Consider the following 13,224-nt stretch of genomic DNA (forward strand, 5'->3'; position numbering starts at 1 on the left):
AGCCCCACGGGGCGGTGGGTCTCTCGGCCCGTGGGGCCAGGCTGTTCTGGGGAGGGCTGAGCAACTGTCCGGGGGCTTCTCTGGACACTCGAACAACACTCTGCCCCCTGTCTCTGCAGGTGACAAGCACTGGGCCCCGGGGCCGCTGCGGCCCAGGCCTCCCGGAGGAGGAGCCAAATCGCAGGCCGCCGGTGCGTGAGGCAGCGAGGCCAGGCGGACGGAGGCCACGTCTCTCGTTCCCGGTTAGGTGCCGCTTCTTCTCGACCCTGAGAGGCCTGGGCGGCGGCACGATGGCAGAAATGCTCCTGTTCTGGAAAACGGAGTAGGATGTCGCCGGCTCGGGGCCATCGGGCAGCGGTCGGCCAGCTCTGGCCAGCGGCCTCCTGTGGAAACCCCCAGCGCCATCGGCCAACGCGCTCTCCCCGGGTCTTTGGCAGCTGGGAGCCGGGTCGAGACCGAGTCTGGCCAGCCGGAGAGGCCGAATCTCAGCTCTCGTCGCCAGAAAGCTTCTAGTGGCCCACGGAGAAAGCTGTCCCCCTTGATGAATTCCCCAGTGAGATCAGAGAAAGTCTGGGGCTTTGCTTCAACAGAATGCTTCTCGGGGTCTCTGTTCGCGGCCACTGCGGAGAGAGAAAGTGCAGAGGCCCCTCGGACCCCAGCAATGTGGGGTTCCCCTCTCCGGGCACGAAGTCTGTGCCTCCGGGGGTCAGACAGAGACACGGCACAGGTCTCCTTAATGTTGGGGAAAAGAGGTTTTGAGCGCGATTCCCGCCCCCACCGCCAAGTGGAATTGTTTTCACGCCCATCCAGAAAGCGATTCTGTTTTGTTTCTTTGGTCTTTGAAATGAACTATGATGCGATCAGAAGACCTCAGAGCTACAGCTGGACGCAAACTTGCACTCTGCCCACGGGAAATCTGAGGCCACCGAAGGAGATGCTTTCCTGAGGGGCCCCTGGCAGTGGGCCAGAAGGGGTACCCGCGCCCAGACTGCCTCCCATACCCGTCACAACCAGCCTTGGTGCCTGTCCCCTCCCTTCACCCGGCTGATGGCCCCAAAGTCCAGGCCCCTTCAGAGGAGCCCACGACGACCTGGGCCTTCTCAGCAACAGATGGCACGCTTCCTCTGGGTTTTCTAAACCGATGAAGAGTTGGAACGGGGCTGTGGCCGTCCCCTGAGGGCCATGCAGCCCTCCCGTCCCGGGGGCCCCCTCCTTTCTAGCGCAGACACTCCTCCTCTGGGACCATGGGAAAGGCGCCATTCCCAGATGCCGAGATGCGTCCCTCCAGCAGCCGGCTGAGGCACTAGAATGAGCCCGTTGTTCTCGAAGACCAGGCCTGGGCCGGGCTGGGAGGAAATCGCGGGCATTGAATCTCAAGAGTATCGGTTTCTCCTCCCCCCACCTCAGCTCCCCGCACGCCTGCGAGGGACGGCCAGGCAGAGGGCAGGGGGCTCCGCCTCAGACCCTCCTGCCTGCCCGACTCCCCGAGCTCCCCCAAAGCGCGTTACCTGGAGCCCACAGGCCAGGGTCGGTCAGACTTGTCCCTGAGCGAGTTCAAGGGGAGGAGCCTGTGTTGGGTGAGCGAGATTCGGGCCCCTCCGTCAGTGAGTGCCTGGGCACAGCCTCCGTCTCGCTCAGGACAGGACCTGGGGCCCCGGACAGGGAAGCCGGCGCTGGTCGCCCCCCAGGCCCAGTGTGAGCCCTCGGTGTGGGCCGCATGGGGCCTGAGGACAAGCAAGCATCCTCTAACAGGTGCATTCTAGTCTGCAGGGGGAATCTGGCATCTTCTTTTTAAAGTTCCTATCTTGAGGCTTTTCTAGACAGAGTCCCATATTCACCGTCCGTATGAGTAAAAAGGAAAAAAATGAAGCAGCTTTAATGAAACGGAAGTTTAACAACATAGAGATTTAATTCTCTCTCCCATAAAAATAAACCCATATTCTAGGGCTGTCGAGGCCTCCACAGGGGCAGGGCCTAGATGTTCCTCTGGATTTGCTTTGCCACCTTCCGCATGGCTGGCACTATGTAGCCGGAAGGTCCAGCCATCATATCCACCTTCCAGTTAGCAGGAAGGAAGGAGGGAGGCGGGAGGAAGGTCCTCTTATCTTCCCTCAAGGGCATTTCCTGGAATTCGCATACCGCACTGGGGCTGTGTTGGCCATAACTCCATTCCAAGGCCACGACTAAATGTAAGATAGTCTGGAAGAGGTAGCCTTTAGACTAGCTGGCCATACGCCCAGGTCAAAGTCAGGGGTTTGTTTACCAGGTAAGGAGGGAACCGCCAGGGGACGATTGTCTCTGTCTGCCTCACCTTCCTTCGGGCAGGTACCATACAGAGGGTTTATAACGCACAGGCATCATAGTCAGGGTTTCAATATCACCAAGACTTGCTTTAGAAGCACGGACTGATAAAAAAAGGAGTGAAGCTTAGAAATCGGCCAGCCCACACCCTCATTTTCCAGGTTAGGAATCTGAGGCCCAGAGAGGTCAATCAAAAACACTGAGATCGCACAGCACGTTCATGGCATCTGATTCCCAGCTCACATTCCGTGGTGGTGGGGGTGGGGGGTATTTTTTGTTTTCTCTGCTTCTGAACTTAAGAAAAAAAAGCTGCATTCTGGAGGAGAGGGAGCTCGAGCTCCGAGGATGAAATTCCATCCATCACCGGGTCTCTGAGCTGCAGGACACGGGCGGGACAGTGACAGGGCTCGCGTGCCCTGGTCTGCCCGGCCCCGAGTTGGGGCGGCTGAGGCCTGTGCGCTGGCTGGGGCGCTGTGCTGTGTGTGCAGGTGGCCCCGTGTGTGTGTGTGTGTGTGTGTGTGTGTGTGTGTGTGTGTGTGCATCTGCCGCCTCTCTGACTCCGGCCCGCCCAGCTCCCGGGTCTCATTCGCTCGCTTCAGTTTCAGGGAGCGCGCGGCCAGGATGGGAGCCGCCAGCGGGCAGGACGGCACCTTCCGGGCGATGCTGACACTCAGCTGGCTCACCCTGGCCGCGTCCGCAGGTGAGTCGCCACAAAGCCGTGGGACTGCCGCGCGCCTCGGTGGGAGGCAGGCGGGGGGCGGGGTGGCTGGGCTCCGGCCCGTCCCTGCTGACCCGCCCCTTCCCAGGCGAGTCTCATCCCGGGCCCCGGTTTTGTCATCCACACAATCAAGGGGCTGAATCGGCCCCAGGGGCTCCAAACCCAGCATCTGCGGGAGCCAAGGACGAGACGCGGAGCAGTGTGGGGGGCCGCGTGGGCACCGTGGCCACCTGGGCCGTTCACACTCCTCGAGAGGGACCCCCGCATCTCAGATCTGGCCAATCTGCTGTCACGCGTGAAGGCGGGAGCTCGCGGGTTGCTCAGAGAAGCCAGAAGCATAGATTTTTCCGTAAAATTCTTCGTGTCAAGCGTCGACGACTAATTCAAACTTGGCAAAGCACCTCGGGGGCCGGAGGAAGGCCACACCTCTGGGAGCCAGCTCGCCACCCCTCACCTGAGCTCTTCGTCCCCTTCTTCCTTCGCCATCCCAGGCTCGGGGAAGCTTCGGGCACCTTGCGCCGCTCTACGCAGGGTGGCTGCTCTGATCTCGATGTCACCTTGCTGTTTGGATGATTTTCTAAGAACCACCCGAAGCTCCAGGCCAGTTTGCAGGGCCGGCAGGAAGCAGCCACCGCATGAGCCGGACTCGGGGTCGAAGGAGGCAGAAGATGGGAGACAAGGTCGAGCCCGGGGCTGGCGGTCATAACGCCAACCGTCAGCCGCTCTGGTTTTTAAAATGCTGCTGTCGCTAATAGCCGGATGCTTTCCTACGAGAAGAATAAAGGAACTTAGGTTATGTTTTGTTTTCCTCAACCCGCGGAGGGAAGGAGGGCCTCTGTATCCATCACGAGCGACATTCCTTCCACGCGGCCCCTCGCGCAGCCTTTCAGACGTTTTCGCTCTCGACGAAACAGTTGTCAGCATTGCTGGAATATCGTTCCTTCCTTCTTCCGTCGTGTTCGCCCCTCATAAACACCGAGGGGCAGCAGCTCCAGGCCAGGAAGGGGGTTCCGGTTCGCTCGTAGGAGGGCCCGCCTCGGGGCCCTGGGGCGGCCCTACGGGGTGCTGTCCTCCCGCACCCTGGGTGTCTCCTCTCCTTCTCACTCTGGGTGTGGGTCTAAACCCCCGGACAGGCGGCCGTGCCTCTGGTTGCCCCTGGTCCACGCTTCTCCTTCTCCCTGACGTCTTGCTGTTTGTGCCCCGAGCGGGTGGGCCTTGCGTTCAGGTCCCTCCACCCTCCACCCTCCTTCCTGCTCCCGCGGCCCCTCCCGGGGAGGGTGCTTGCTGCGGAGACAGTCCAGCCAAGGCGCCGACCGTTTCCAGCCACTGGTGAGCTCACACAGACGAAAACCCACCGAGACGGGCCGTCCCCGGGTGCAAGCATCCAGCTGTAAGGAAAGAGCCCGTCTGGTGACCGCCGAGCTTCTGCGGTGGGGCCGGAGCCGCGGGTGCCCTGGGGCCTGCACTCCCCTGAGGGCCCGTGGGTTCAGGCTGACCACTTCCAGATCCAGACGTGACGTCTGGTGCCCCGCGTGTGTCTGGGGAGTAAAGGGGCCGTCGGGCTCGTCCTGGGAGATGCGGGAGGTGAGGCCCTGAGGCTGTGTCCCGTGCGGTCGAAGGGACTCCTCCTCAGCAAGCTCTTGGTGCCAGGCCACCACCGCGTGGCTCGCCACGGGCCACACGTGTCCTCTGCGCGCTGCGGGGACGCCTCCTTGGAAACGGATACTCTGGGTCCGGAACTGGGTGGAGGGCGGCCCGGGGCGTCTGGCCTCTGCTGGAAGCCAGCCAGGCAAGTGACCCAGTCAAAGACAAGCCCAGGCGTGAGCACTGACCCACGGGGGCTCTCGTCTGGGCCCCCGGGACCCTCGGCTGCTAAATGCTGAGGCAGAGCAGTGCCTGCTGGAGGCTCCGGAAAGTCCAGCGATGAGCAAGCGTCCTAGTGTTCAGTTTGCCACCACTGCTGGAGCCCGTGGGGGTTTCCAGCAGCCGGGAGAGGTGCTTTCCAAACAGCGTGGAATTCTGTGCTCGGCGGAGGAGATCCGGAGACTGGATTCGCGCTGACGACGGAGTGGATGGCGGGCGGAAGGGGGGTGCTGGCGGGCCGGGGCCGGGCGGGTGGGGACACGGCTCGGCCAGCCCGCATCGGGCTGCCTGGCAGAGGACAGAGGGCCGGTTACTGCCTTCAGATGCACAAAGAGGAGGAGGTGATGTGGGTTCGGGGGTCCGTATCCGGCACCCCCCTCCCAGCTCTCTGGGGACGCGTAAATGCGGGGCAGACACTCTCATCCCAGAGATAACGGGACGGAAGTAAAGCGACACTTTGAACCGACGTGCTGGGGATCCTACTGAATCCCTCCTGGGGTCACGGCCCCCCGTCGTGCACTTCGTTCCCTGCACGCGCTTTGCTCAAGAGACACAACCGTCCTCCTCGAAGCCTGAGCCGGGAGCTCCCGTCCGTCCCTTCCGACCTCCTCCTGGCACCTGCACCCCGCCCTCCTGCCTCTCCAGCCCCCACATCCCCCAACCCTCGTACGTAGCAACCTCTGGGCCCGGAGGAGAGGAAGGCATCGGGGCTTTTTCTCGGACGCAAGCCCTTCTCGTTTGGTCTTCCTACCAGTTTCCTTCTGGATTTTTCCTCGCTGCGGGGAGATTCTTCCAGATGGCCAGGGGGCTGCTCCCGGTGCTCCCGCTGGGGCGGGGGACACGCGCCTCCCCAGCGCCCCCCACGGGGCCCTCGTTCAGCTAAACATGCCGACCCCGAGGCCGCCACAGGCCACGCTCGGCGTCAGGTCCCTGAGGAGGGTGCAGGGTGGAAACACAGGCCGCTGTTGGCGCGGGCGCGAGGCGTGTGTTTCTCTTGCCCGGGGATGTCCTGGCTGCGTGCCACGTGGCTTTCCAGAAGCCACCCTGTGTGGTTCCCCAGGTGGCAGCTGGGGCCAGGTGTGGGAGCTGCCCTGGCTGGGGGCCTCGGGCCCGCAGAGCCGCTCTCTCTCTCTCTCTCTCTCTCTCTCTCTCTCTTTCTCAACTCTGCCAATAACATCTGTTCCACAGAACATACTAGTATGTAAACAACGTGTTGTTAAATATTGGCACCTTTTTTTCCAAATTACTCTCTTTTAAAAAGGACCGTGGCGATCCGTCACGACAACTGCATAGACGTGACTTGCTGGGTCCCCGCAGGAGACGTGCCGGGCTCCAGGAGTCACCGCGCCCAGGGGGGACCCTGCAGGGAGACGACTCCGCCAGGGAGAGAGAACAAATTATGCACAGTTCTGACCCATTTAGATGCCGCTCACTGATAAGGGGTCGCTTTTGTTCGAAGCAACGTTGCTTGGTGACCCGGTTTACGATACAACACCATCCCCTCTTGGGTTTCCAGGGGAGCAGAGCTAGAAAATTAACTAAAGTCAGAGTCTCGCGCGGAAAGGGAGGGGGCTTCCTTAACTCTCAGAGCGCCGCTTTCCAGAGGGAGGACTCTCTGGGATTGCAAGAACTCTGGGCAGATCGTTACCTAGCTTCGGGTCCGGGAATGTCTTAAAGAATCATCTGCCACGCCCTCCGTTTTGTAAGCGGAGAGACTGACCCCGGAGAAAGGAAGTGACCTGTGGACAGATGGGACGGACTGTAGTAAAGACGTGGGGCCGGACCCCAGGGCTCCTGCGCCTACACGGCTCGGGCCACGAGAGCCGTGAAGGTGGGGGAGGCTCCCGCGTGGCAGAGCCTTTGCTTGGTGAGGGGGGGTGGATGGAAGCAGTGACGCCCCTCTGTCCTTAGCAGTGGCGGCCGAGTGCCCCGACCAGAGCCCTGAGCTGCAGCCCTGGAGCCCTGGCCACGACCCGGGCCACCGCGTGCACATCGGCCGGGGCAGGACACTGCTGCTCACGTCTTCTGCCACGGTGAACTCCATCCACGTCTCAGAGGGAGGTAAGCCGGCCTCCCCCCGACCTCCCTCCCGGCCGCGGCCTCGGAGCCCAGCAGGCGGCCGGGGGTCCGGACGGACAGAATGACGGTCACGGGCCCCGGGTTCGGGTCAGAGCGTCTGGTGGGTCGTGACACCATCCGCTCTGGGCGCTTAGGAGCAGCCCGTCAGCGGTCCAAGTCTTGGCGAAGGAAGCGTAGAGGGAGGCTCTCACTGGTGCTCGGAACGTGCCGGCCGGTCACGCCGCCAGACGCTCGCCCGTTGAGCACGGCGTGCACGGCGGCGGGTGCAAGCCGGCAGGCGGTGTCCCCGCATCGCAGGGTGAGAGGAGAGAGGAGAAGCCGGTAGTGAGCGCGGGAAGGGTAGGAGTCCCGGGACAGACCCGCCTTCTTGCCCGTCTGGCCGAGGCGGGGGCTTCGCGGGTCCGCCCGCGGCTCCCCCTACGGCCTCCCCGCTAACACGCGTCTTCGTCAACCCCACCCCTGCCCGCCTCCTCAGGAAAGCTGGTCATTAAGGACCAAGACGAGGCGATCGTCCTGCGTACCCGGCACATCCTGGTTGACAACGGAGGGGAGCTGCACGCGGGGAGCGCCCTCTGCCCTTACCAGGGCAACTTCAGCATCGTTCTGTACGGCAGGTGGGCGGTCAGCTTCCGCGGGTCGAATGCTCCTCTTGGATCTGACGGGAAGGAGGCCTTCCAAAGGCGGGAGGGAGGCGGGATGGCGGGACGGGGACCATGGTCGCAGCCCGCCGGGCGGAACCACGAGCAACACAGACGTGGGCCGCTGGGGCGAGCTGGAGGCGGTGTTGTGTTTCTTGTGGGTCCACGCCGAGGGGACGCACGTCCCTGCCAGACTTCCGGCTGCCTTTCCATCACGTCGAGGCTCAGGGGGCCTCTGGGGGTGTTTATTCAACGGGTTAGGATGGACACGATAAAGCAAATTTGCACACGGTGCCGGCCTGTGGCCAACTGAGAGTTCTCAGAAGTGGTGGCCAGAAATACACAGAGGTCCGTGTGCACCGTGCAGGGCCTCTGACGTGGACCGGAGCGTAGCACAGTCAGGCCCGGAAAGAAGCAGCAGCGTACAAACTCATGATAAGGGCTTTGGCTTGGCCTTTTGGCCTCATTTCCGTCTGGCTTAGGAAGATCTGGTCGGTGACGCCCTTGCTGCCGGCCTCCCAAGTCCCCACGTGTGACCGGTTCTCCGGCGATCAGGGAGGGAGCGGCGAGGTCCCCTCTGGGTTCCGCGTCCCGTGGAGCGTCGGCTGACTTTGGGCAGCTGTTTTCTCTCGCAGGGCCGACGAAGGCATCCAGCCGGACCCCTACTTTGGCCTCAAGTACATCGGGGTCGGCAGAGGAGGCGTCCTTGAGCTACACGGACAGAAGAAGCTCTCCTGGACGTTTCTGAACAAGACCCTTCACCCAGGCGGCATGCAGGAGGGGGGCTACTTTTTCGAAAGGAGCTGGGGTCACCGTGGAGTCATTGTGCATATCATTGACCCCAAATCGGCGACTGTCATCCACTCCGACCGGTAAGGTCTGCCTTCACGTGAACACACAGCCCTTCGTTCCACAGACGTTCACCGAGCCTGGGTCATAGCCAGATGCTGGTCCAGGCGCTGAGATACGGCAGGGAGCCGGCCACCCAGAAGCCCTCACCTCCAGGAGTTTCATCCCTCCCTCCCCGGGCATTTGCCTAGAGAATTAGCGGGAACGGGCAGACGCGCACACACGTATACACGACATCGTTCCAGATCGCGATCGTTGGTGATTAGGGAGAAAAGACACAGTGAAGAGGCAGAAAGTGACCGGGGAAGCCCACGTGGCGTCAGCCAGGGAAGGCCAGCCTCAAGGAGCACCATTTGAGCGGAGAACTGCAGGGTGAACATGAGTCGGGGAGAGAGTGTTCGAGACGGCGGCAAGTGCAAAGGGCCAGTGGTGAGGGGGTCGTGATGGAAACCCGGAAGGGCCAGCAGAGAGGCAGGGGGGTGCAGAGCAATGGCACTGGGACACAGTAATGTCCGGGTTTGGGGCAGGGGCAGGTGCGGGACCTCACGGGGCACCGTAAGGAGTCGGGTTTTATTCTAAGTGGGACGTGAAGCCCCTGGAGGGTTTTAAGAAGGGTCTGATCTGATGAAAAGAACGTTCTGGCTGCCGAGTAGAGAATGGATGGATGGTGGAGACAGAAGGAAAGAGAGCAGAGGTGGCCGGGAGGCTTCTGCCTGGCCTGAGAGGGGCCGCTGGCCGGGACTCGGGCAGAAGCTACGGCAGTGCAAATGGAAGCACTCGAGAGATGCCTAAGAGGCAGGGAGGGCAAGTCTCCGCTCCCTCCGCCCCACCCCTTCCCCGCTCGGGTGTGAGCAGAGGCTGTCCCAGGGCACTCGGAGGGGAGGACCCCCCAGGAAGGACTCGGCTGGGGCAGGCGGGCAGACCCCGAGCCGTCCTGCTGCTGCTGGATGCGGGGGGCGCGGGCTCCGCAAGAACCAGGGCGCGAGGAGCAGGGAGCCGGGAGCAGGGGTCACGGGGACACAGGGAGCAGGGGGCCGCGGGGACACAGGGCACGTTGAGCAGGAATATGCGGCACGACCCCCCTTGCCCTGCGGTGAACACCAGTGACGTTCATTGGGCTTTGTGCAAAACAACGAGTTAACCGCGTTGACCGGCCATCTGTATCATCAACCCCCCGAGTAGGTTCTGTGATTATCCACATCGCACAGAGGGAAACACTGAGGCCCCGTGGGCTCCGTGTGCTGTGTCAGAAGGCCAGCGAGTGTCGGAGCCGGGATTCAAACCCGGATCTGCCCAGACCCTTGACCCTGGGCGACTTCCGCGGGTGCCCCGGGGCTGGGCGGTCCGTGGGAAGCCACCCTGGCAGCTGGGGTTCAGGTTCCCAAGACGGAACGGCTGCTCGGCCGAATCTCCTTTGGTTAAAGTATGTGTGTGTGTGGCTTCGAGAACCTGGCGGCTGGAGGTGTGTGAGTGAAGAGGGTCGCCAACACGACACACGCCCGCACACAGGAGCTACTAGCTGCCATCTGAGAAGGTTCCGGGAGAGAGAAGAATGTAGGTCAGCCCTTGACAGGCAGTAAGCATGTGATCAGGCAGGGGGAGGTGAGGAAGGGCGTGTGAAGACGTGCGGTGTGGTTGTGGCACTGAGGTTGGCCCGGCTCGAAGCCAGGGGGCGGGGGGCGCAGAATGAGCGGCCCCGGCCCGGACCCGCCAGCTGCATAGACACTTGCTCTCCAGTCTGAGGGCTCAGGAGCACCTAGCCAGCCGGCCCCACCCCCGTGACCACCACCATTTTTCTTTCCCCAAATCTTGGTCTTCATGCCAGTTCATTTTTTCTAGATCCGTTAAAAAAAAACACCTTTTTTTATGTTTTTATTTATTTTTGAGAGAGAGAGAGCATGGGCCGGGAAGGGGCAGAGAGAGAGGGAGACCCAGAATCCAAAACAGGCTCCAGGCTCCGAGCTGTCAGCGCAGAGCCCGACGCGGGGCTCGATCCCACGAACCGCGAGATCATGACCTGAGCCGAAGTCAGACGCTCAACCGACTGAGCCCCCCAGGCGCCCCTAGATCCGCTTTAGAGCAGTTTCGCCTGTTAATTCCCAAGACGCATTCTCTGGGCATTTCTGTTGTCATTGCACCAAATCTTTAGAGTTCCATGGGGGTCGTTGCGAAGTTGTGTCTTTTCCCCGTAAATGCGCACCCCTGGTGGTACAGACGTTTGTTTGAAGTCATACTTCGTGGGTATTTTCTGTGCGGGACCGGGTGACCTTTGTCAAGGTCGGGAAGATTGGCGTTTGCTGGCACAGAAGCAACTTTCTTGAAAGCTCACAGCCCGCGGGGGGCTCTGGACGGCGTGTGGGTGGTTCTAACACAACCGTGAGCTCGGACATCTCTTTGCAGGGGCTGCTGTCAGGACTATTAACCCCCCACCTCCGACCTTTTTAGGTTTGACACCTACAGATCCAAGAAGGAGAGTGAACGCCTGGTCCAGTACTTGAACGCGGTGCCCGCGGGCAGGATCCTTTCGGTGGCAGTGAACGACGAGGGGTCCCGGAACCTGGATGATGCGGCCAGGAAGGCCATGACGAAGCTGGGCAGCAAACACTTCCTACACCTTGGATTCAGGTACCGCGGTCAGGGCCGTCGCCTCCGCCAGGACACCAGAGCCGCCCCACGCCCCGCAGCTTACTTTAGCCTCTGTCCCTTCCCTACGGCACGCCACCCCCCAGTGCCGGCCTGGGTTGTGGCGGGCAATCGCCCGTCTGCACCGGGCAAGTCTGGGCGCCTAGGTTTTCTTGCAAAAGCTTCTTCCCTTCTTAAAACGCAGCGGTCTTTCCTTGCACGGGCTCGTCCATTTCATTCAGCCACTTACAAAATACGAGCTGGACGTCCGCATAGCTCGCTGCGCCTTCCCTTTCTTTGGCCAAGGGGTCATCGCGTGCCTCGGGGACTGGCAGACATCTGTGTAGAGACCACATAAAGTGTCCCTGCCCGGCCGCGCACCCGGGGAGGAGGCCCCTGGGTTGTGTTTCAACGTGGTCTGCTTTGTCTCGGGTTATAAGCTTCATGCCTGACGTTGGGGCACACGCATTGGCCCCGAGAGGAAGCCGTTTGCCCCACAGTAGCCACACCTTTTTATCACGTTGGATCCGACCTCAGTGCGGTGGGACGTTGGGGTTGAGGTTATGCATCCTGTGGCTGCTGGAAGATGGGGGGGTGGGGCCCTCCCTTCAGCTCTGCAGATCCGGGAGCAGGATCGGGGACAGCAGAGCACTTCCCCCCACCCCCACCCCCAGCCCCGTTTTATGGGCTGGACAGAGATTCCCGGGCAAGGCAGGGGTGGGGGCTCGGGGGATGCTCCGGGCTCCGGGGTGATTCCCTGACAGCCCAGGGGCTGTTTCTTCTAGAAGGGCCTGGACAGGAGCTCAAGTAGTCCGAGATGACGAGCACACCTTGGTTTCTCGAGGTTCCTTTGTTAGCAGAAGCCGAGGGGGCTCCCATCCCCTTGTTAATAAGCCAGAAGGCCAGTTTCTTGATTTATCACGTAAGAGCTGTCCACCAGGGGACTGGGCTCTTAGGGCCTCGGCAGAAGAAGGTAACAGCTGAGGGCCCACCATCGGGCCTCTGATTTGGCCTGAATTTGCACCTCCTGGTAGGTGTGGCTGCAGGAAGTGACTCGTTCTTTGCACGGTTCCTGCGTCCGTACAGTGGGATACGTTGGGAGCCGTCTCAAAGGACCGTTGGGAGGGATTAGATGTGACAACAGGAACGAAATATTTGCCATCGCCTCTGGCACAGAATAAGGATTCAAATAACGTGTCTCCTGATGAACAAAGCCACCGGAAGGGGGGGATGCTTGGTCACGTTCTGTCACGGCCGATCCCCCGGGGCCTGGGACACAGGCAGGCGGGATTCTGTTCTCCCCCCTCGTTTGCACAGACGCACTGTGAGGGGCAAACTCAAAACCTCTAAGAGCAGTAGAACTGGGACCTGGGGCTGCAGTTATCGTGCAGATGCCGGCCCGAGGCTCTGGGCCTGACGAAGTGTGCTGAGCTCTCGCGGGAAGGCAGGCGTGGAGAGGGAAGTGGCAGGGACGCGTGAGCAAGAGGCTGGGCCGAGCTGCAGGTGAGGGTGAGGACAAGCAGATTCCCCACGAGAGACTGCAGGTGCAGAGGCCGGGGGCGGGGGGAGCGCACAGGCGGCAGAAGAGGGTTAGGGCGGGAGGGGACAGAGGGGAGGCTGAGGAGGTGGGCAGGGGACGAGCTTTCGCGCTGTGCCAAGGAGTGTGGATTTCACCTAAAGGGCAACGGGGAGCCACTGAAGGATCTCAAGCAAGAGAGTGACCCAGTCAAATCCCCGGCGTGAATGAAGGCTCCCTGCCCGAAATGAAAGCTCAAAACAAAAATAAGAAAAGCTCTCGAGTGCCGTAATCTATCGGCATCTCAGGCTGTAGCAGGCATCGGGGCGGGAGGGAGACAGAAATGGGTAAGAAAACCTTCCTGCCTTACAGCACGCTTCGGGGGAGGAAATCTCTTCCTCCTCCGTCCCCCATGGGGAGCGAGACGCGTCTCCTCATTCCCCGAAGCCAGTGCGGCTCCCGGGGCAGCCGGGGCACAGGCCCTCCGGGGTCTCCCTCGTGCTGACCTCCTGGGCAGCCTGGAAAGAACCTTTCTCCCTTGGAACCTGGGTCCTTGTTTTCCCAATGGAACCGGAGCGCTTGCTTCAGGACCTAACTGAGCCTGGCGGGTGGCATGTGGGTCCGCGGGCTTGTTTGTT

At 61.6% G+C, this 13,224-nt stretch overlaps 1 protein-coding gene across 4 annotated transcripts in view; it reads left to right on the forward strand.

The window, feature by feature from the left end:
• CEMIP (cell migration inducing hyaluronidase 1) overlaps positions 1 to 13,224 on the forward strand; it is a 129,067-nt gene that overhangs the window by 73,903 nt on the left and 41,940 nt on the right. The window contains exons 2-7 of one of the 4 annotated variants that reach the window (XM_078449087.2): positions 120 to 1,577; positions 2,907 to 3,001; positions 6,794 to 6,943; positions 7,437 to 7,575; positions 8,235 to 8,471; positions 10,894 to 11,073. In XM_078449087.2, coding sequence (XP_078305213.2) covers positions 2,923 to 3,001; positions 6,794 to 6,943; positions 7,437 to 7,575; positions 8,235 to 8,471; positions 10,894 to 11,073 — 785 coding nt within the window. In that variant the 5' untranslated portion in view covers positions 120 to 1,577; positions 2,907 to 2,922. The remainder of the gene's footprint in view (positions 1 to 119; positions 1,578 to 2,906; positions 3,002 to 6,793; positions 6,944 to 7,436; positions 7,576 to 8,234; positions 8,472 to 10,893; positions 11,074 to 13,224) is intronic. The other 3 variants (XM_078449089.2, XM_078449086.2, XM_078449088.2) reach the window with 3 other exon arrangements.

This window comes from Panthera onca, chromosome B3, assembly GCF_046562875.1.
Source record: "Panthera onca isolate mPanOnc1 chromosome B3, mPanOnc1 haplotype 2, whole genome shotgun sequence".
In the NCBI taxonomy this organism is placed as follows: Eukaryota; Metazoa; Chordata; class Mammalia; order Carnivora; family Felidae; genus Panthera; species Panthera onca.